General features: G+C 40.8%; 1 protein-coding gene across 15 annotated transcripts in view; it reads right to left on the bottom strand.

The window, feature by feature from the left end:
• Window positions 1-23,622, bottom strand: part of ADAMTS6 (ADAM metallopeptidase with thrombospondin type 1 motif 6) — a 123,840-nt gene that overhangs the window by 28,174 nt on the left and 72,044 nt on the right. For 14 of the 15 annotated variants that reach the window (XR_014503048.1, XM_083403720.1, XM_083403721.1 and 11 more), the window contains 3 exons: window positions 22,642-22,749; window positions 12,888-13,033; window positions 6,863-6,926 (listed from right to left, as the gene is read on the bottom strand). Coding sequence is in view for 14 of the 15 variants with exons in the window: in XM_083403720.1 (XP_083259846.1) it covers window positions 6,863-6,926; window positions 12,888-13,033; window positions 22,642-22,749 (318 nt within the window). In the remaining variant the exon portion in view is untranslated. The remainder of the gene's footprint in view (window positions 1-6,862; window positions 6,927-12,887; window positions 13,034-22,641; window positions 22,750-23,622) is intronic. The other variant, XM_083403722.1, reaches the window with a different exon arrangement.

Below are 23,622 nucleotides of genomic sequence, written 5' to 3'. Positions count from 1 at the left end.
TTTTCTCTGTGGTTTGGTCAAGGCCAAAATGAGGGATGGTGCTAAATGTGTGTGGTTAAATGAGGGAGGGTGGAACTACAAGAAAGGCATTCTTTTTTCACTTCTGATTGGGAGATTTGCTTATTGTTGAAATGTGCAAGCCTTTCTAGTCATTTGGAGAAAGAGCACCTTTCTCTAGGTCACGGCTCTGCAGGTCACCCAGTTAACAGTAAGCACTGTACTTGGATTTTGTTTTGCTCAATGTGGGCATCAAAGTCGTTGGTTTGGTAGGGAAAGAAACTCCTGCCAAAAGTCAAGCCAACCGTGAGAAAAATGTTTTCACATAAACAATAGTATTTTGTAGCTCAATTTTTCACTCTATTGGCAAGTGCTTTGCCAAGGGAAAGGGAGAATCTTGCACTGTATTTTGCAACAGAATGTTTAGTGGATTACCTTGTTAAATTGTCAGATGTGACCTTAAAGGATGCAATCCACGGCACAATTGCCAGGGCAAGCTCTCTCCCTCTGGCAAGAAAATGGGAAAGTTTTATTTATGGATTTCTTCAATTCAAGTGGCAGTTGCTACTTAAGGCATGTACTTTCACCCTTTTTCTAACTCTTCCAGCTAAAAGAGATACAAAGAATAGCCAGTGATGGTGGAGTCTTGCTCTTTAAAGTAAGTACACCTATTGAAGCTTCCTGGCTGCAGGTCATCAAAGGCAGATATAGGGGAGTGTGACCAGTTCAGCTGCCCAGCAGTCTCCCTCTGTGAGCTGATCTTATCGGAGGCGGTGTTGAGGACCAAGACTGCTGGTTTGGGGAGACTTCAACATCCATGCGGAGGTGTCTGGCTCTGAGGTGGCTCAGGACTTCATGACTGCCATGACGGCCATGGGGATGTCCCAACATGTCACCAACACATGTGGCAGGCCATACTCTGGACCTTGTTTTCTCAGCTGGGAGATCTGAAAGTGGGGGATATTGACATCAATCCCTTGTCATGGTCATATCACTTCCTGTTGAGATTTAGGCTTCCAGCACCTTTCCCCCTCTGCAGAGGGTGGTCTGCACTCAGAGGCAGATGGATCCAATGGGTTTCCAGATGGCTTGGAGGGATTTTCTGGCTGATATGACTGGTGCTCTTCCTGAAGCCCTGGCCAACCCCTGGAACATCCAAATGGCTCAAGCAGTTGACACGATCACTCTGGAGTGCCGTCTTCTGCTTCGTGGAGTCTGCTTGGTTCCCTGGTATACTCCAGAGCTTAGGTTGAGGAAACAGGCTGGGAGGTGGCTTGAATGAGAGTCAAAATGCAATCGAACACTGGTGGGGGCTCATCACTGAGCCCACCTAGTGACAGCGAAGGCAGCAAAGAAGGCATACTTTGCTGCCTCCATTGCATTGTTCTGTCTAGCAAAGCTTTTCTGGATAGTGTGGGGCCTCTTACAGTCTGGCCAAAGGTGGTGGCAGAACCAGCAGTAGCTCATTGTGACTTGTTTGCAAAGCATTTTGAGGATAAAATCGCTTGCATCCACTGAAATCTTGACCCCGCTATTACAGTAGATGAATCTCGATGGGTGTCCAGATTAGAAACTGACCAGCGTTTCTATTAAGCCAAAAAAATCTGCTTAATACATATCAAGCCTGGATTATATGTAACGGAAAGTAAATGCTAGCCAAACCCTTCTCTCAGATGTCCATGAGGAGAGTGAAATGAGGAGAGTGTGAGCTTGCAGGCACAGTGCTGAACTATGGTTTAGAGCAGAGCTTTTCATGTTGGTGACATGTTTTTTAGGCACGCATCATTTCATGACACAGTAATTGTTTTACTAGCAAACCAAAGGTTAAACCAGGGGTCAGCAAACTAAGGCCCATGGGCCACAAGTGCCCCACGGGGGTCATTTTACTGGCCCATGAGCCGCTCCCGAACTGAGCTGCCCACTCAGCGAGTCCCCGCGCACTGCGCTAAACTGCCACAGCACGGCGCAGGGACTCACCAAGCAGTGCCAGAAATCATCTCTGCACAGACACAGACGTCAGAAATCGTGAGCGCACACACTCACAGGATCTGGCCCACAGAGGGGGCTCCGCGGCAGTGAACCAGCCCAGGCAAGGTAAGCCTTGCTGACCCCTAGGTTAAACTAACCCCTTTCCAGCCTTGGGAGGAGTGTGGGGAGCATTCGTGTGACACACCTACACACTGCAGCCGACACACTAACATGTCACGACATACAGTTTGGAGAGCTCTGGTTAAGAGTTACAGTATATGCAAACCAGCTTACAATATGAGATAACTGGTAAAGCTGGAAGTTGCTGCTACTTCTTGTTTCCAGGTTTTACAGATTAGGTTTAATCTTATTCCCTCAGTTTTAATATTAGGAAACATGTTATCCATCGAAGGCCAAACAATGTCTGAAGGATTTTGTTGAAGAATGTGTTGGAGTTGTCTATGCTTTTTTTAAAGGATTAAAAGGGTCAAAGGGAAGAGAAGGAAAATTAGCTGTTGTTTGAAGTAAAAATGCTGAGATTTTTGTTTAGAAATAATAAGAACTTTAGGGAGTAATACTTTTTAAATTACAAAAGGAATAGTGAATGCTGACACAAGAAACCCCTACAAATGTCAGTGGGTGTAAGCATCACATTCTTCATTAAAATAATGACAAGCACCCAAACTTGTGGCCTTTTAATTCACACATTAATCAAATGTCTCTCCCTTCCAATGTCTTTTGCTTCAAAGAATGATGAGTAATAAGGTCTGTCATAAATCTTGAAAATGGGTCTATCTCAGCAACTTTGTGTTTCATTAAAGCCATGTTAATAAATTTATAATCAATGACTACAGTTTCTAATCACCACTTACGTTACAGTAGGACTTAAACTGCTGAATGTCAGAACATCTGTGCACCCCCTCATGACATTACACTAATTCAAAATATGTGTACATATTAAAAATGAAATACAGACGACGCACTGTTAAGAAGATAATTATTAATATATTTTGATATGATAAAATGTTAACTATATTAAGATCTAAAAGGAGTGTTCATTAAAAATATTATTTTTCCTCCCTTCACATTTTCTCATAATAGTAAATGGAATTTTAAGCAAAATTCTGTGCAGGTTGCCAGAGGAGGGAGTCAGGCTGCGCCCTGACCCAAGGCCTGATGGAACAACTCTGTCTTGCAGGCCCTGCGGAAAGATGTCAGGTCCCGCAGAGCCCTAGTCTCGTGACAGAGCGTTCCACCAGATTGGAGCCTCAGCCGAGAAAGCCCTGGCTCTAGTTGAGGCCAGCCTAACCTCTCTGTGGCCTGGGACCTTCAGGATGTTTTTATTTGCAGACCGTAGGTTCCTCTGTGGGGCATACCAGGAGATGCGGTCCCGTAGGTACGAGGGTCCTAGGCCGTATAGGGCTTTAAAGGTTAAAACCAGCACCTTAAACCTGATCCTGTACTCCACCGGGAGCCAGTGCAGCTGGTATTGTACCGGATGAATGTGATCTCACAGCGAAGACCCCATAAGGAGTCTCGCCGCAGCATTCTGCACCTGCTGGAGTTTCTGGGTCAGTCTCAAGGGCAGCCCCACGTAGAGCGAGTTACAATAATCCAGTCTGGAGGTGACCGTCGCGTGGATCACAGTGGCTAGGTCACGGCGAGAGAGATAAGGGGCCAACTGCTTAGCTTGGCGGAGATGGAAAAATGCCGCCTTTGTTATAGCTGTAATCTGTGCCTCCATAGAGAGGGAGGTATCGAGGATTACACCCAAACTCTTAACGGATGGTGCTGGCACTAATTGCACCCCCCGCAAGAGATGGGAGTTGCCCCCTCAATCTCATATAGTCCCGTCCCAGCCAGAGGACCTCTGTCTTCGAAGGATTTAACTTCAACCGGCTCCCACGTAACCATCCAGCCACAGCTTCCAGACATCTGGTCAGTGTGTCTGGGGCCGAGTCAGGATGGCCATCCATAAACAGATAGAGTTGGGTGTCATCGGCATACTGATGGCAACCCAGCCCAAAACTCCGGACAAGCTGGGCGAGGGGGCGCATAAAGATGTTAAAAAGCATCAGGGAGAGTATCGCACCCTGAGGCACTCCACCCACCAAGGAGTGGCACAATGACAATTCCCCCCCAAGCGCCACCCTCTGTCCCCGACCAGAGAGAAACGAGCGCAGCCATTGAAGGACTGTGCCCTGAATCCCCACGTCGGCAAGGCGGTGGTCCAGGAGTTCGTGATAGACGATGTCGAAGGCTGCTAACAGGTCTAGAAGAATCAGCAGCCCCGACCCGCCTCGATCCAGCTGCCTGCGGAGATCATCTGTTAGGGCGACCAGAGCCGTCTCGGTCCCATGACCAGCTCGGAAGCCGGACTGGAATGGATCCAGAGCCGATGTTTCATCCAGAAATCTGCCAAGCTGTTCAGCAACTGCTCTCTCAATCACCTTACCCAGGAATGGAAGATTCAAAACCGGGCGGTAATTGGATAGATCTAAGGGATCTAATGATGTTTTCTTTAAGAGCGGGCGCACCACTGCCTCCTTCAGTTCCCCTGGGAATATCCCGGTGCCAAGGGACAAATTGATGATATCCCCCAGGGGACCCCGCACCTTGTCTGGACACGCTCTAATCAGCCAAGACGGGCACGGGTCAAGAGGACAAGTGGTGGGCTTTCCAGCTCGTAGGAGTCTGTCCACATCGGCTGGGGATATCCGGTCAAAGTGGTCCAATACTGGACCCGAGGACAGTCGAGGGGCCTCCAGTTCCTTTATTGTATCCAAACTGGCTGGGAGGTCATGGCGGAGCAACAGGACCTTCTCCACAAAAAAGCTCGCAAATGCCTCACAGCTGTGTGTCAGATTGTTATTTAAATTTGGCTGTCCTTCAAGGGACGTTAAAGACCTAATTATACTAAATAATTGTGCCAGGCGAGAGCTAACGGATGCAATGGAGGCCGAGAAGTAAGACTTCTTAGCGGCCTTCACTGCCATCTCATAGGTTTTCATAAAAACCCTGTAAGATGTTCTTGAGGCTCCGTCACGGGCACCCCGCCATACTCGCTCTAGCCATCCCGCTTCATTTTCCGAAGCTCCTTGGTAAACCAGGGAGCCCGGTTTCTGCGGGGTCGCAGAGGGCGCTTAGGTGCGATCTCATCGATGGCTGCCAGGAGCTGGGTATTCCAGCCCTCAACAAGCTAACAATGGGTAACAAGGTGACAATGGGAATGCAATCTCTGAAGGGAACTGTTGATAATCAAAACTTTATGGATAGCTTCATGTATACTACCTTTAAAATGCAGCACAAAGCACAATGGAGAAAAATTGTTACACAGTTTTCTGCCTTTCCTAATTTAAAGAATAAACCTTGCTCTCAGTATTTCAGTATTAGATATGACTGCAGTTTTTAACTGTTTATCTGAATGTACTTTGTCTTCTTAACTGATTGATCCTGCTTTCCTTCAAGGAAGTGAAGGTGGTGTACATATGCAGTGTACATATGCCAATGCAATTCTGGGCTGCATCAATAGGAGTATAGCATCTAGATCAAGGGAAGTAATAGTGCCACTGTATTCTGCTCTGGTCAGACCTCACCTGGAGTACTGTGTCCAGTTCTGGGCACCACAGTTCAAGAAGGACATTGACAAACTAGAACGCGTCCAGAGGAGGGCAACCAAAATGGTCAAAGGCCTGGAAACGATGCCTTATGAGGAACAGCTAAGGGAGCGGGCATGTTTAGCCTGGAGAAGAGGAGGTTAAGGGGTGATATGATAGCCATGTTCAAATATATAAAAGGATGTCACATAGAGGAGGGAGAAAGGTTGTTTTCTGCTGCTCCAGAGAAGCGGACACGGAGCAATGGATCCAAACTACAAGAAAGAAGATTCCACCTAAACATTAGGAAGAACTTCCTGACAGTAAGAGCTGTTTGACAATGGAATTTGCTGCCAAGGAGTGTGGTGGAGTCTCCTTCTTTGGAGGTCTTTAAGCAGAGGCTTGACAACCGTATGTCAGGAGTGCTCTGATGGTGTTTCCTGCTTGGCAGGGGGTTGGACTCGATGGCCCTTGTGGTCTCTTCCAACTCTATGATTCTATGATTCTATGATTCTAGTTCTCCTCAATCTTTATTTTCTCATCACAACAACTCAGTGAGGTAGGTCACATAACAAGCTTCATGGCCGAGTGGGAATTTGAACCCTGGTCTCCCAGTCCTTCATGCTTAAAAGTGGAAGATAGAAATATCAAGCAGCACTAAGAGTAAAATTCTACCCTTGAGGTACATCATGTGAAGAACTATAGTGGAAGCTCCACTACAACAGTGAAATTACACCAGTGTAGCAGTAAGGATATGTCAGTTCATTCCTGTACCAGCATATGTGCACCACCAGCATAAGGTTGAAAACAAGGAGATGAACCATTGGTCTTATCTGAAACGTGTTTCTGATTGGACATGAGGATGCCACCTATTGCTCAAAGGCAAGATACATTACTCCTAATGAACCCAGACCCTCCAATCATCATTGGAGGCTCTTCTCTGTAAGTCTCCTCCACAAGAGGCCCAGAGGGTGGCAATATGAGAACGGACCTTTTCTGTGGTGGCTCCCCATTTGTCGAATGTTCATCCCAGGGAGGCTTACCTGGTACCTTCATTATACACTTTTAGGGACCAGGCAGAAACATTCGTCTTCAACCCAACCATTAGTTGATTAATACACTATATCCTTTTAAATGTGCTTGTAGGAGGGGGGTTATTGTTTTGTTTTGGTGTTTTGTGTTTGTATCTTGTGTACCACCCTGAGATCTTCAGATGAGCGGTTGTATACAAATTTAATAAATAAATTCTCCTCCTCCTCATCTAAGATTGTTGGATTCTAGCTTAACTTTGAATTACTCACATCAGTATTACAGGAGCGATATCTTTTCCTTTCTCCAAGGCAATATTTTCCTCCACCTGACGGTCTGGAAAAAATTTGTATGCAGTTTATGCATATGTACATATGAAGTAAGCAATGATAAAAAATTTACACACTACAGGACATTTCCCCCCACAATTCTTTTCTAATACAAATTGATGATACTGTATATTTTTTTAAACTTCACATTTCATTAATACAAACTCAGCTGGCAAATATATTTGTAAAATTACACTTCAGAAAAGGAAGGTAAAACACAATTTCTTCTATTTTTGTATCACTCCCACCAAAAGCAGAAAAAATGTGGCAAAGTTATATATTCTACTAATGTTTTAAATTAATACTCAAGTTCTAAACATTTATTCTGCCACCAGTAGGCAGTACCAGTAAAAACCCACCATGACACAGCATTTGTAACACTCTGTTAGTGGAAGTCATTACTTCTAGATCTAAGCACTTATTTGCTGGTGCAGAAGTTTTAGCATTAGACTAAGATGAATCAAAATTAAGGAAACACTGCTTTTCATTACTAGGGTCAAGTTGATATTCTCTAATACCAGAGTTCCTGATTATTATTTCAATTTGACAACAATAAGTGTTCAAAACCTCACTAGACTAGTGCTAATCTTTGTATGTGTTTAAGGTAGTGTTCTTCATCTTGGCTATTATCCTAAGCACACACACACACACACATTATAAGCAAATGTTACTTGAATAATTCACAGTACAATCCTATATATGTTCGCTCAGAAATAAATCCCACTAAGTTCAATGGGACTTGCTCTCTGGTATGTGTATATAGGATTGCAGCCTTAGAAGACTTCAGAGGACATATAAAAAAAATTAAAGATAAGTTTATATGATTAACTATAAGAGAGTTTGTAAAATTCTATTCTTTTCCGTTGCTACTAATATTTGAAAATAATCAGGGCGATATTACATGACTAGATGGGGAGTAGTTATCTAGGATTTAATAGGACTCAAGTATTATCCAGACTGGTCTTTTGTCATCCATTTATTACTTAATGTGTTATATAGTATGTTATGAAATAATATGGCATTTCTGGTCACACAAGCAAGGTATCATATGGTTGCAATATCTGCTGATAAACATGATTCTCAAAACCATGTAACATGCAATTTTAGTGAGTTTTTGTTACTTAAAATAAAATGTGATTTTATTTTAATATTTTAAAATGTTGAATATAATGGACAGGATCCAGGCAATTTGCACTTTTATGCCCTATTCACTACAATGAAGAAGTTAAGTATATGGGATTCAAAAGTGCTCCCCTGCATTTAAATGTATCCATTGTTGTTAAATGAAATTAGTTGAGACCCAAAGGGTCAGAAAATATGCACAGCACTTAACTATGCAAAAGAGCTTTCTTGTTTTCTCCTGTGCAAAGTTAAAAATTGGTAAAGCCCATGTTCCTGCTCACCTAGAGTGGTTTTCTTTGCACAGAGGAGAAAATGAAGTACTCTAGCTGGACTGAAGTATAATTCTTTTGACCATTGTGTTTTTAAATGTATAAATGTTATATATGAATTAAAACATTTGAGATAAGCCTTAACACATATATTCCAGTACCTACGAATCCTACGAATGCTGGTGTTTTGTAGAAAAGTCTATTATTATGTAAGCAGCTGATGTGGAGTAGATCCTGAAAAAAATTACACCAGTGTGTATTCACTGAAATCAGTCAGACTACTCTGAAAGCCAAATATCCAGCGGCTCTGCAGTGGTGAAGATTAGAAAAGAATGTCCAGTCCTATAAAGTTCAGCAATGAGATAAAGACCAGACTGCCTTGCAAAGCCATGCCATAAAAAGTATAGAGGTCTAAGTTCTTCAAAGCATAGAGGAAGATGCAGTGCCCAATCTCCCATTAAAGGATTTATGTAACAGCTTGAACACAGACAATATTGCATTTTAGAAGACAAATGTAAGGAATCCTAAAGCAGGGTTGTGAAAGTGTAATTGCTTATTACTGGACATTAATAAAACAAAAGTAATGGATAAATATAAATGTCCCAGCACATAGTTGGTATTACAAAGTTTGAGTGGAGAACATGAATTTAAACAGAACTGCTATATTCCAAAAAGCCTGATGAATTGCCATTTGCTACTGTATTTTCAAGGGTTTGTAATAGTCAAATAGTCTGTTGCCAAACTGCGCAAGCAGAATGCCTCTGATTTGTAAAAGACAGTTTGTTTCATTTCAAGATTTAAAAAAATCACCGAGGTACTGTCAAGTATTGCAGCCCTTGGTGCTATAGATGTTCAGAATGCACACCCTTTGGTTTGCCCAATTTTTCCATATATGGACAAATCTAGTGGAAGGGATTATTAGGGAACTGGGGGGGAAAAGCAGGTTGTTGGGTAGAATAGACACTGGGATATGAAGATTCAGAGAATAACTGGTACTTTACAATAGTGAGGAAGCATAGCAGAAGGAGGAATGAGCTCCTAGGGAGAAGCTAACAGTCTTGAATTAAATTTCAGACTGTGGCTATCCAGGATTTACTCAGTATTGTATTTTTGTTCAATTTATTCCTGACCTCTTTAAGCTCATTTGTCTGAATTTAAACATATTTTTTCTATTTTATTTAAAAAGATTTATAAACCACTCACATTATAATATATCAGAGTGGTGTACAGAAAACCAAAAATATGTATAAAATATACAGCAGAAGTAATACAATTTAAAAAAGCAATACATTAGAAAATGATCAGCAGAATTTGATTCTTAATTTGTTGCTGATTTATAGTGTTTTCCATTTGTTACCCATCAATCCTCCCAGAAACACAGTAGCAAAGGTTGGCTCCATCCAAGAAGTCGCTCAATATAGAACTAACTTGTGCTTCTGCAGAACATAAAACTTGGGGAATGACTGCTGTTGCAGTCATTTGGAAAATTTGCCAAGGTTCTATCCTGAATTACCTCAGGTCTCTTTGCCCCGACTTCTTGTCATATTTGGTGCTAGCACAATGACATGTTTACTTGTCTGGTTATAAAAGACTGCAAAACCTGGATCCCAGAAAGCTCTAGGCTGTGTCCACACCTTCTATTGCAACCAGCCAAAGCAGGAATAATGGTTGCACAACAAACCAGCAATAGTATAAAAGCTATATATGCAATCAAGCCATGGCTCATATAATATGGGTCAGCATGCAAGAGCTTTGTGGGCTGGACAAAACGCAAAGATTGTCACATAGGGTAATGTTCCACCCAGATACAGTGCTTCATTTCCTCTTTAAAAGGAAGGTTATTTCTCTGAAGAGTCCATCATTGTTTTTCCTGGTTGGCTATCAACATCAGGAGATTTCTACTTTCTCTATGTCCCCTTTCATCCTTTCCTTTTTGCTGTCCCATCCTCCCAATTTCTCTTTTTTGAGCTGTATTGCTTCTTCACCTGGGGCAAGTAACTATATGGCTGTTGTTGCTGCACAAGCATGGGCATGTACACATATGGAGAAACATATTGTGAAAGTTTTCTAGTCATGGATATGGATATTCCACTATTGCAGCAATTTTTCCATTTAGTGCAATCAGATGAATTAATGCTGGCCGTGTCTGCAGTCAGTTCACGTGAATTCTCCATGTAAGTGTGAGCTTGGGAATGACTGGAGGAGGATGGAGTAGGTAGTCTTATGTGAGTCAAGCTGTTTCATGCTGCTCTTTTGTGTGTGCGTGTGGGGGGTGGGTGTGTTATGAGCAAAAAGGCACAAAGCAGCAGCAAGTAGAAGCAAACACAGGTTATCTAGGAACAGTGAAGGAGTGGAAGGAAATGAGCAGTAAGGAAATACGAACACAGCCATATGGGAAGAAGATACAATGTAAAAGATTGCAGGGCAGTTATGAATCCAGAAGGGCCTCTGGCTGCACGGAGACAGACCCCCTCGAGGTCCACTGCTGAGCTTCCACAGGTCCAACTTATGCCAATGAGAGGAGACAGGCTCAGTCAGCCCTACGGTTTAGTTTTTGACAGTCATATGTATAACAATATACATATTACTTTCCTACATAAAATGATAGCCAGTTGTGACGATATCTTTCTTAAACCTGACTGCAAGAGTGAGTCATCCTGTATTTATGATTTTTACTACAAAAGGCTTTGTGAAGAAAGCAACTGCCAAAGTGAGCATGAAGTCCCACTGAAAGACAAAGAAGAATAGACTATTATTAATAAAGATGTTGGGGCATGTTTCAAGTTAGACTCATGTAAAGTCCCCTCCCCCCATAATTATATGTTCAGAATCTGTGAACCCGATCTATCATATGGTCTTTCTGACAACCACATAAAAATGTTGCAGGCTTTTTTTTTACAGTGATGTTCAATTTTCTAATGCATGTGCCTATTTGTGATTTGTATACCTTCATGATTTTCCTACACAAAAGTGTTTATATGTAATATAATATGTTTATAATATCTGAAAGGGCCTCAAAGGCAGTTCAGTGTCCAGCAGCAGTGTCATCTGATGTTTGGTAGAGGGGAGTAAAGGGTCCTCTTGCAGTGTTCTCTTAATTTAATTCCCTTATGGAATGTAGCTGAGCCATCAACAATCTTTTAATATACTTCTGTCACTAGACAAAAAAGGAAGGAAGAGGTTAGATAAATTGATTTCAGTGGGCAGTGCTGAATGCTGGAGAGGGGATGGTAGTAGAGCTGTGACTGTAAAGTTAAGATCTCTTGTCCTTGTCTATAATTGCCTGTGAAACACAGGCTAGTAAAAAGAGTGTTAAAATGTTAGGTTTGGAGAAGAGCAGCAACCTTTACTATGGTTTTGCTTTTATCAGTTTTTCAGCATACTTTGCAGTTCTCAGAAATCAACCAATTCTGCATGTGTGCATATATATGGAGCTCTGAGCCAAAAAAGTCTCTTTTAAGAGCTTTGCTTGCAACTGACAACGCTATGAATAGAGAGGACACAAATGACCTAATAATTTGGAGATGTGACACCAGAATACAGGCAACAATGTTCTCTGAACAACTCTTAAGAGTAATAAGATGACTGCGTAATAAAGAACTATGAAATCAAAATGTTTCGCGACTACATTAATGGCAACACAATAAGGGCTTTTCAGGAACCCTATTAGAGAAAATGATAAACATCTGGCTTGTATGAAAGTAATCTACTGAAAGCATCACTGTCCTCTTTCACACATCACACTAAACCATAGTTTAAAACAAACTATGATTTAATGTGAACGAGCAGCATACTGGTGCGCAAAGCTCAGAAGTTCATTTCAATGCTCCTGGTGGACCATGGACGAAATAAGCCAAAGTCTTGTTGTTTCATATGAACCCAGCGTTGTGATTTATTTCCCCTTTAACAAACCACAAGCTATAACCAAAGTTGGTTCTTTGTTTACTGCTCATGGTTTGTTTGGAGGAAACAAACTGCAAGTCTGGGTTTGGAGAATCCAAAGGGTACAAGCCAGGCTCTGGTTTGTTTGGTCCATGGTGCAGAAGGAGCAGCGGATGAGCACTGTGGAAATTGTTGTGTACTTTGCATTAAATCAGTTGGCTTTAAAGTGATGTGAGAATCCAAAGGGTACTTTGTATAGATTACTTTCACATCCAGCAGCTAAAACGTTCTCAAATAGCCTGTTTCTGTGGTGTGCAAACTAGGCTATTGTCTTGTAGGGACAAATATTCAAAACCTTAAGTTTGCAAAACTAATGAATACCTGAAACAACTTTTAATTACCATTAGAATTTACTGACTGTTTGTTTTCCATAAATGGAAGCTGTGAGAAGCAAAAATTACCTGCTAAGTATTAAATATAGAATCTATTTGTATAGCGTGTGCTTAATGCATATATTTAAAAATGTGAAAGTATGTCTGCAAAGCTTCTCCAGGATAGCTGATCCTGTCTGCTATTTTAAAGACAAGTATTGGCACGGTACTGAAACGTTTTTACAGATAACATGTGAAACCACACTTTTGAAACATTTCCAAATATGCCTTTTTTGCTGGCTCTGGCTTACTTTAGCTACTTACGCTGGACTGTCACAGTGTCTTACGGATGATGAGACTCCTCCCCCGCAGGTCCTGCTGCACTCTCCCCATATTGACCAGGGACCCCAACCCCCATCTATGCTCTGGGGCCAAGTGCCAAAAGGTACGCACTCTCCCTGATAACACCACTGAAAAGATTTCATAGAAAACACAGAATTAGCTTTGAACTGATAGGATTATCAGGACAGCAAAATATATGGGTCAGGAACTGACCAATTATAGGCAACAGCATTTCTTGTATAGATAACATACAGAGGTTTAAATTTCTTTAGCCATGTTTAGTCATTGGTGAAGGCAAGTGCTATTTGTTATTTATCTTTAGGCTTAGCCCGAATAATAAATCCCTACCATACATAAAAGTTTAACAAGACAGCATTTTTCTTTTCATACACAAGCTTACCATTTCTCATTTAAATAAACTGCAAGTTACTGAAACATTTCTTTAGACATTACGTATACTTTTAAGAGTGTTTAAGAAACAAACTCACACCTATATTTCAACTAATGGTTTAATAGCACAACATGGAAAATTCTCCAGTTAGGAATTTTTATGAGGGTTATTGCTTTTCCTTTAAAAAAACACTGAAGTATAGATGATGTTACAATAGAAGAGGAATTTGAAGCAGTATTTCATCTACACTTACACTGCAGACATAATAAAAGTAATGCCAAGACACTAGAAACAAAGAAAAAAGTATTTAAACTTACTGACTAGCCAGTTGTTCAGAGACTGAATGAACATATGAACTGAAATTTTAAGACAGATACCAGCAAAGCCTTTAACCTGGATTATTATTATTCTTTTACAATAGGGCATTGAGTTAGTTTGAGACAAATTGTGCTTTAACTTGAGTGGAATATTTTTTTCATATCAAATTAGACCAAGTCCTACAGTCCTGATTTAAGCCCAAATTTGGATGTCTTGTTTCACTGTAGAAAATAAGAGAAGAATATTACAGAAAATGAAACCATTTGTCCTATCAAAATAATGAGACATTTGCCCATATCCAGTAAAATTTGAACATGAATTTTACTTTATCACAGGTATGGTACAAAACAATATCACATTATCTTTTAATAAATAATCTGGGTTGGATTTGGGCTGTGTGTGTGTGTGTGTGTGTGTGTGTGTAAAAATACCCAACTTGATACAAGAATCTTGATCTAAACTTGGAGTAGACAAAGTGGCACCTTCCAGATATTGTTGGACTATAACCTCCATAATCCCTGACCACTGGCCATCCTGGCTGAGCTACTGGAAGTTGTATCCAACAACATCTGGAGCAAACCACAATGTCTACCAGTACTGTCAAGATGGGCTGGATCCACACTAGGTTAAATGAACAAAATTGTATATGAATTTCAATGAGAACTAGGCTGTAATACTAAACACACTTATTAGGAAGTAAGTGTCATTGGTAATTACTTCTGAGTAACTATGCGGGTGGCGCTGTAGGTAAAACCTCAGCGCCTAAGACTTGCCGATCGCATGGTTGGTGGTTCGAATCCCCGCGACGGGGTGCGCTCCTGTCGTTCGGTCCCAGCGCCTGCCAACCTAGCACTTCGAAAGCACCTCCGGGTGCAAGTAGATAAATAGGGACCGCTTACCAGCGGGAAGGTAAACGGCATTCCGTGTGCTGCGCTGGCTCGCCAGATGCAGCTTGTCACACTGGCCACGTGACCCGGAAGTGTCTGCGGACAGCGCTGGCTCCCGGCCTATAGAGTGAGATGAGCGCACAACCCTAGAGCCTGGCAAGAGTGGCCCGTACGGGCAGGGGTACCTTTACCTTTAACTACGCATAGAACTGCATTGCTAGCCTAGATCCAACCGTTATTAATGGCACTGAAAAAGGATGTTTCTTACCCAATTTACAAAAGAAAAAAGAACACAGCAGCAGTCAGGTTAGAGCTATTAATGTGTGCTGAAGTGGAAGCTATATAATGCAGAACCTTCTTTATTTTACTCTCCAACCTGTGCAAGTCCAGAAACTTTTAAGGGCTCAAGGAAAAATAGGAATGATGTTGAGATGAATTAGTGAAGCTTGAGCCTTTATTTTCAACCACATTACCTGAAACTACTTACAATACCCACTTTTATGGCATGTTGTAATTACTTTTAGTTTGGGTACTATAAAGTATTTGGATACAAGAGCACTAGCAGGGCTGAACTGGACATGGTATCAGTTAGCTGGATATGGTTAAGTATTCATTCAGGGTGGCTATGAATATGGTAACATTTCGATAGGGGAAGCCACTTGTTTAAATTCAAATAGAGGTAATAATAACACAATAAGAAAACAGAAACAATGGCTTCCATTTAGTGAGAGGCCAGCATGTCTAGTGCATTATTTATACAGCACTGAAGGGATATTACAATGACATGTTGACTTCCTGATCATTTGACTCAAATATACATCTTCAAGAATCATTTTCATGTTTTATGAAGCTGCACAGCTGTGGATCAGATCAGTAATCTGCATGGGAGACCACTGGAAGCTACATGTAAGAGTAAGGTAAAGGGACCCCTGAGCATTAGGTCCAGTCGTGGCCGACTCTGGGGTTGCGGCGCTCATTTCGCTTTATTGGCCAAGGGAGCCGACGTACAGCTTCCAGGTCATGTGGCCAGCATGACTAAGCTGCTTCTGGCGAACCAGAGCAGCACATGGAAACACCGTTTACCTTCCCGCTGAAGTGGTACCTATTTATCTACTTGCACTTTGACGTGCTTTCGAACTGCTAGGTTGGCAGGAGCAGGGACCGAGCAACGGGAGCTCACCCTGTCGCGGGGATTTGAACCCCTGACCTTCTGATCGGCAAGTCCTAGGCTCTGTAGTTTAACCCACAGTGCCACCCATGTAAGAGTAGGGCAGACATAATACTTAATTTTTTAAAATGCCTTGATTTTACAATCAAAATGAATCATCACATCTTAATTAAATGAAGGACAAATAAATAAAAATATCCTAAATGGTTCACAGCCCTAGGTTCCAGGTGATGCTACCAAAGAAATTTCCTGTGTTCTTTTCAAGAGAGAATGAAGGTTTCTAAGCTACATGCCTCTCCACTCCAGTGGTTCCAAAACATATTTTTAAAAACCATAGTCAGAGCTCAAGGTCATTGCTAGTGGATCATCCAGTTGTAAAGGCATATTTAAGCTTAACTGTGATTGAATATATTTGTTATTGACATGCACTTTCTCTATGACAGCATTAAAGTACAGTACTAAAGAACAGTTCCCTGGGGGAGGGGAGAACAATAGTTGCTGGGAAAGCACATCAACTGGGCCTTTGGTCTCTGGTAGCAGCAACGATGTATGTATCTCTTGCATCTTGGAAGCAGGGTTGGCAATGAAACTATGGCCTGCTCAACCAAGTAGTAATTGTATGCTTATCCTCTTGCTATCCCCATAACTCTCCTCCTCACTGCAGCACAAAATATTCACAATTTTATTCACAAAATAAAAGTACACTGATTGCTATTATTTTACAAGAATACAAAATGTATTTATTGAGTCTTATTAATAAAAGACTAGAAGCCAGTGCCTTATCAAGCACTGGTTAAAAAGCAATTAAATAGCTAAGATGCTGTGCTCTTCCAACAGCCTTCCTTCATTTATTGATATTTGTACTAGAAAGAGAGGCTGGATGGCCTACAGCAGAATTGCTATTTCAAATTGCCACTTTCTAATGGTGGCTATCAACATTAGAACATCATTAATTAAATTTACATAAACACCCACAACTATATTCTGCTCTTCCTCCAAGGGTCTCAAGAGGTTTCCTCATTTTATCATCACAACAGCTCTGATGAGGTAGTTTTGAGACCAGCCCAACTGTTGACTGGGGACTTTAATGTTAGTCTCTGTTCTAGTCTGACATTTTATCCATGGTATAACACTGGTTCTTGATTGAGATACATAACATATGTGTAAAAAGGCCTGCAGGCATGATAGTCTTTTGTTCTTCATGAAGAATAAGCGAGAAAAAGAAAGATTAATTTAGGAATTTCCTAACACAATGCACTTAATGAGGCAACACAACTAATAAAGCAAATCTCTGAAGACAGTTGAATATATTTCAATAGCTTAGTTTTCTCTGAGATTCTGTGGCTTGAAAAGCTTTTGGATCATTTCCTATTGGAATAGTCAGTGCTTGGGAATTTCAAAATACAGTACAAGGCATTGGCTGAGAGTGGGGATGTGTGGTGCTGTCCAAGAGTGAGAACATAGGACTGTGGTTGGAGCCTAACCACTTCTCAGGTGGGTGCAAGAAATTGGAGGCTACAGTACAGTCTTTTGGTATGTACCCAGTGGATTGTTGGGACTGTTAATTGTTGAGTGTAAGGGATTTGTGTGTATGTGTGGGTAAAAGTGTCCAGGTGTAGACTGACTGAGATACCAGGGTATGTTTGTGGGCTTTGAATTTGTGTGGGTACTAAATGAGTGGAACCTTACTTTATGATGTTTCATCTGTTGTATTTAATTTAGTTGTTTGATTTCCTTGTAAATCGCCTTTTTATGAAAAGCAATGCACAAATACTTGAAAGAAATAATAAATAATAATGCAATCTAAGCTGCATTCCTAACCCCACTTATAAAGGAGTGAGTCCATAGAAATCAATAGAACTTACTTCTGAGTAGACATGGTTAGGATTACACTGCTAAGTAATACATGAAACTGTCTGAAACTATGAAGCCATAGAAAGAATATATTTTTATTCTTTTTTTTTTTTGTCTAGGGAACAAAAATGGAGAAAACATAAGATGTATGCATTACTTGCTTTTCAAATTAAACTTTATTTACTATTTGGATAATATGAAATGTATTATTTATAACTTTCTTATAAGCCATCCTCAGACATGAAGCTTCTGTTACTGATAAAGGTAGAAACTGAAACATTTAATAAGAATGTTTTAGCATATATAATAATGGTCAGTTACAGTTGGATTGTACGTATTTTAGTTCATCATCAACTGTCATCAAATGCTAACTCAGATTAATAGGCTACAATTTACTCTACTGATCTTGAGAAAGAGACCACAACTACAGTCTCATACTCAGGAGAAAAGTCAGATTGGCAGAGCTAAATGGATATATCCACATATATTAAATAATATTTGGATGGCATTAAATGGCTGGACAGACTGAGAATATCAGGTTTTGTCTGACAATGCAGATAAACTACTCATTTAACAACAGTTGTCAAAGATGAAAGGCTGGAAACAAGAGTGTAAGACTAGCCTGCTGGATCAAGCCAATGGCCCGTCTTGTCCAGCATCCTGTTCTCACAGTGGTCAACCAGATGCCTGAGGGAAACCAGGGAGCAGAACATGAGTACAAGAGCACTCTCCTGTCCTGTGGTTTCCAGCAAATGCTATTCAGAAGCATTGCTACATCCAACTGTGCAGGTAGAGCATAACCATTGTGGCTAGTAGCTACCGCTATTTATAGGAATTCCAAACACCTGAATGAGATAATCTAACATTTTGCCCTGCCTAAGCAATACAGCAAGAAGCTAACAATTGAACCAGCCTATCAAGAAAGCGGACGCGGGTGGCGCTGTGGGTTAAACTACAGAGCCTAGGACTTGCTGATCAGAAGGTCGGCAGTTCGAATCCCCGTGACGGGGTGAGCTCCCGTTGCTCAGTCCCTGCATAGGTACTTGCGGGAAGGTAAGCGGCGTTTCTGTGCACTGCTCTGGTTCACCAGAAGCGGCTTAGTCATGCTGGCCACATGACCCAGAAGCTGTATGCCGGCTCCCTCGGCCAATAAAGTGAGATGAGCGCCGCAACCCCAGAGTCGGCCACAACTGGAGCTAATGGTCAGGGGTCCCTTTACCTTTACCTATCAAGAGAGCTGCTGCCAAGGTCAGCCTTAACATCTCTAAAGTAAGTACTAGAGTTCTATTGACTCCAAATTGCTCTACAAATAGAATTAATTAATAAAAAATATTGGGCTCCTAAAGATGATCCTTATTTAGAGTTGATTCACAAAATCAGCTCACACTGTAATTATCATGCAATAAGTTTATTGCATATGACACCTCTCTCAATACTGATTGATAAAATTTTCAAGCTAGCTTATGCCAACGTCACCTAGTATGTTTTAGTGGTTTGAAAAGAAGCAGTCTATTAACCAATAGTTGCAAATCACGTGAAAAATATAGTTGGGTGAATCTATTCTCAGTTACTTCTTTCAGTGACAGTTTCAATTGTCTTTATGCATTGCATGCTAGTGATTTACATTTTCCATTATTTAATGGGCCATCAGCCAGGAGGTGAGGGGAGAATTAGCAGAAAGCAAAATATGTGGGATACAGAGAAGAAAATACCAAAGGCTGTCAGAAAAGACCAGAAAGCAAATAGGAGAGCAGATGGCTAATGCAAGCTAGGAGAAAAATTGGCTGCCAGGAAATCATGAGCTTTAGACGACCTGAAACTCTTAAGTGATCACTTAGGGTAAGACAGACAGTTTTGTGCTCACAAAAACTTCAACAATTAAGACACTTTAGCTTTAGCAGATGGCATTCAAGGAGTGTATAGTCTTTCTGGGCAGGATATATCAAAGAAAGTGTCTTTCCTCTCATTGAAGAAAGAAAATAATAAATTTATTTCAGCAGGTCATCTAAAAGTCTAAAAGCTAGTCTAAAAAATGCAATGTCATACAACTTGAAACTAGACTGTATTTTAAAAATAATAATAATAGGAAATGCATGTTTTGTGTTTCAAACTGCTTAGTAAAAAAAGCTACTTACCTGTGACAATTGTTCTGCAAGCGGCTTTCTGTGCTGCCACATGTCTGGGATGGCCCTGGCCAGACCACAGGTAGAACTTGGCAGAAAGCATCAGGCATGAGGAAGCACTAGTATTTTATCATCTCCCTTGCATAGTAGATGTCATGTAAGAAAGTAAGGCATAGAGCCAACATCTTCCCTCTCAGAGAGGATGTTGCTCCAAGCTGAGACAAGAAACAGACTAAGTCTTAACATGAAAAGAGGAGCAAAGGCAATTTCTTAGAGACCCCTGACATCCATAACCCTCTAGAGCAGATTTAAGGACAACACAGGAAACTGCATGGGGAAGGGGAAGATGGGTAAGTCCTACTTCCGCAAGTGAGATACCGCAATTGAGACTCATCAGTAGAGAACAGCTTGAATAATAATTATGGGAAAGCAACATAATTTTCTTCTTTAACGACTCCAGTGATTCTAAGTTTAACAGACTCACAAACTAAAAGTTAACTGTAGCAGACTGTCAGGTGATTGTGAGCATACAAGAGATTGCTTCCCTAAGTCTTTTAACTGCTTTCACTATGGACACCCAAAGTAATACTCCAGGTCTCTACAGAAGACCCAAATGAGCTTGCATATGTTGCAGACTCAGAGGGACTCAAAAATTTGCTTCGGATATCAAAGCAATTCTCAGTTGTTCTCAGCAGTCACTTGGATACTCTCTATGTTGGTGCTGGATCACTGGAACTTCCACAGGGTAAAAATGATTGTTCACCATGCAAGTGTACATGCCACACAAATGAAGTACAAGATACACAGAAAGGTAAAACTCATTAAAGGAAGAGAGTGCATTGCCCACTTGAATGAGAGTCTGGGCTAGGCAAAAGGACTGGCAAGGTATGGAACTGAGAGACTCCATTTAGTTAGAACTTTTGTTCTATAGTAAGGAACATATTTCTCTTGAAAAACTGTAGATCAGACAGAAATCCTACTCCTTTTCCAGCCAATGTGAGTGCTACAAGAAAGATAACCTAGTACAAAAACCAACATAAGTGGCAAGTAGAAAGTTGTTTGAAGGGTTTGCTAATGAGAGATGCTTAGTACAAGAAGGCAGTTCAATGAAAAGTCCAGAAATGAGGCACAGGAATCAGGTTTGGCAGTTCTTTTAGAAAAATATTCCACCATGGGTATTGTGGTACAGAATGCTGAAATAACCCCTCTAGCTGTCTTTGTAGAAGTCCAACATTCTGCTCTTCTTGAATGAGAGGTGGTATAATGATATACCTTGGAGAGGATTGAGTGCATAAATAACCAGATGGAAATAACCTGTACCTCTTTAAGTAGCTGGGATGAAAAGATCAAGTCATGGTTCTGGTATTCTCAGTATTTTCCCTCTTATTTGGAAATGAACAGTACACCTTTGCAAGGGAGAATTAAAGTTGAAGAGCTAAGTCATGCACACCCCTAAGCAAGTTGTAGACTAACCAATACTCTACATCATCTAGCTATTTAGCCAGATAAGAAGTTTCAATGTAGAAATATCAGTTTTAGCTTTTTCTCATTCTCAAAAAGATTTTAAGGAAGATATCAATCCTTCCCCAAATTAAAAGTGGTAGCAGGCTATAAGTATATGGTGTAAGCTACCATTACAGTCATGGATGCAGATAAATAGGTTTGAAGCAGTAAGGCAAGATACTCACCATACAGAATCTGTTCTATAGTGATGAATGCAGTGCAGATCTCTGATGTTTTTGAGCAGTATCTACTCCCAAGGCAGGTGGAACAACAAATTTGTATTAGTAGCCAAAGTCTTACACATGTTCTCCACTCACTAAGAACAGTAAGTAACACCAAAGAAAGCTTGAGCAAGAATTCCTTCAGGAATTGGAGAGTTCTGTAGAATTATGGGAGCCAATCTAATCTTAACAGCTGGACAACAGCATATTGTGCTTGTACTGAATATATACAGTAAGTATATGAAAGCAGAGAAGTATGTTAATACTGCAATATTCCAATGTAGAGTCTCTGAGGACTCTACATGCAATAGTAATAGGAACCACAATGTGGCCAGAAATCTCTGAGGTTCAAAGAGTCAGTTTCACTGAGGTGCTTTAAAACCCACTTCCCTTCTGAGGTTTTGGGCTAGATAGATCTGGATCTTCTTCACTAAATTCAGAAGGAATGCCTAAGCCCTGCAGAATATCCTCTCCAACAATTCAATGTTCACAACCAGCTGTAGAGGAATATGAAATTATTATTTTGGCTAACACAAATGTGGGAAAAGAGGATGAGCAACTCTGGATTATGATAATTATCCTGGGCAATACAATCTGTCAGTTCTAGGAATGCATATTTATACAGGCACCTGCCCCCCACCATTGCCATTTTACTAGTTCTGATGCAGAGATAGCCTTAAGGTATTCACTAATTCCAGATTCAAATCTGAGGCAGGATCTGTTGGCCACTGAGCTCTTCTCTCATGCTCAGTATGTCAGAAATGCTTACAAGAGTTTTATAGGAGTACAGCACAGAAGAAGAAGAAAAAGTGAAGGGAAATAACCTGAACCAACAAAACCAAATGCAGCATAAGAAGTTAAGGGAAAAGATCTTCATAATTGTTTCCTTAATTTCTTACATTGTGTTAGAACAATAGTGTTTCTGGAGCAAGTGCAAAGGGAGGAGGCTAGAGCTGCCCAAGAAATTTCTAGATAGTTCTACCTGTGGCTTCTACAGACACATTTCCATATATGGGGTAGCACAGCGAGACCACAACAAAGAATCCTAAGCACTACTAAAAATGCTTTTAAAAAAATAAAATCCTAAGTTTTGTTGCTTTGTTAATTATTGTATGTTCAGTTACAGAATAAATTAAGCTTTTCATTCTGGAAACTCTTATACAAACATTTAATTGTTATCTCTTTTTAGTTATCTCAGCATACATTTCTGGGTCTTGCACAACCTGGAAACAATTGCATGATAACTTGAATTAAAAGTCATTCCAACTCACCCCCTTTTCAATGCTCCCAGTCTGGCAAAGGGTGCCCTCAGCTGCTGGAATACTGTTGGTAACACAGCGGTTACTTTTGCTGAGACACCAAAGCTCTCTACACACTTCCTGGGAAAGAAGGCAGAAGCAAGTTGTTCAGAATAACTGAATAAAATTGGTTCAAATGCTCCTTAACACACAAATTGTCCTCAAAATACATTGCTCTCTCTCCATAGAAAGAAACAGGCTGAAATATATTTGAGAATATTCATTAATATGGACCATTTCACATCAGCTTCCTATAAAACAGAGTTATTGTAAATTAAATCCTGATTTGATTTACCACATAATAAAACTGTCTGAATCATTTACCATAAGCCTCATTAACATTACACTCTTGTTGGGCTGTGTGCAGAAAGACAATCTTGGGTAAGTGTGGTAGTACTTTTGTGATAAACTGGGCAGATAAATGGTTTACCACACACAAGTCCAAAAATGACTTGTGTGACTTGGCCTTGAATATTCTGTCATCAAAGTCTGAAACTATCAATATAAATCTGGAATTGTGTACACAGTTACTCTTTCTTCCAGGGGCACAGTTTGCATGTTCCTAATGCAGATTCTTTAGAAGAGCAGGAAACTCCCATTTTAGTGGAGTGGCAATGAGATTGTCTACTGCCTAGCTGCCTAGCTACGGCAGCTAGGCAATGAAGGGTTTTTAGCACACGAGATACAGAAACCACCCACTTTCCTCTCAACTATGCAGAGCCATTCCCACCACTAGGTAAATATTTAATTCCTTTTACCTTGACAGTCTGGGCACTGCCTTCAACCTCAGCAGATGAAGACTAAACTTTCCCAGTCTCCCTATGTACAAATCCCCTTTACTCACCATACATAAATTATTAGTAATCACACTAGGGTAGAATGTCTAATATAGTGTCAGCAGCTTGGATCCCACAGCATTGTGCAAAGAAAGTGAAACATCCTCCTTTCAGAGCA

This window comes from Podarcis tiliguerta, assembly GCF_965153285.1.
Source record: "Podarcis tiliguerta genome assembly, chromosome: 11".
Classification (NCBI taxonomy): domain Eukaryota; kingdom Metazoa; phylum Chordata; class Lepidosauria; order Squamata; family Lacertidae; genus Podarcis; species Podarcis tiliguerta.
Note: the sequence above shows the minus strand (reverse complement) of the source record. Positions and strands in the feature narration are given on the sequence as shown.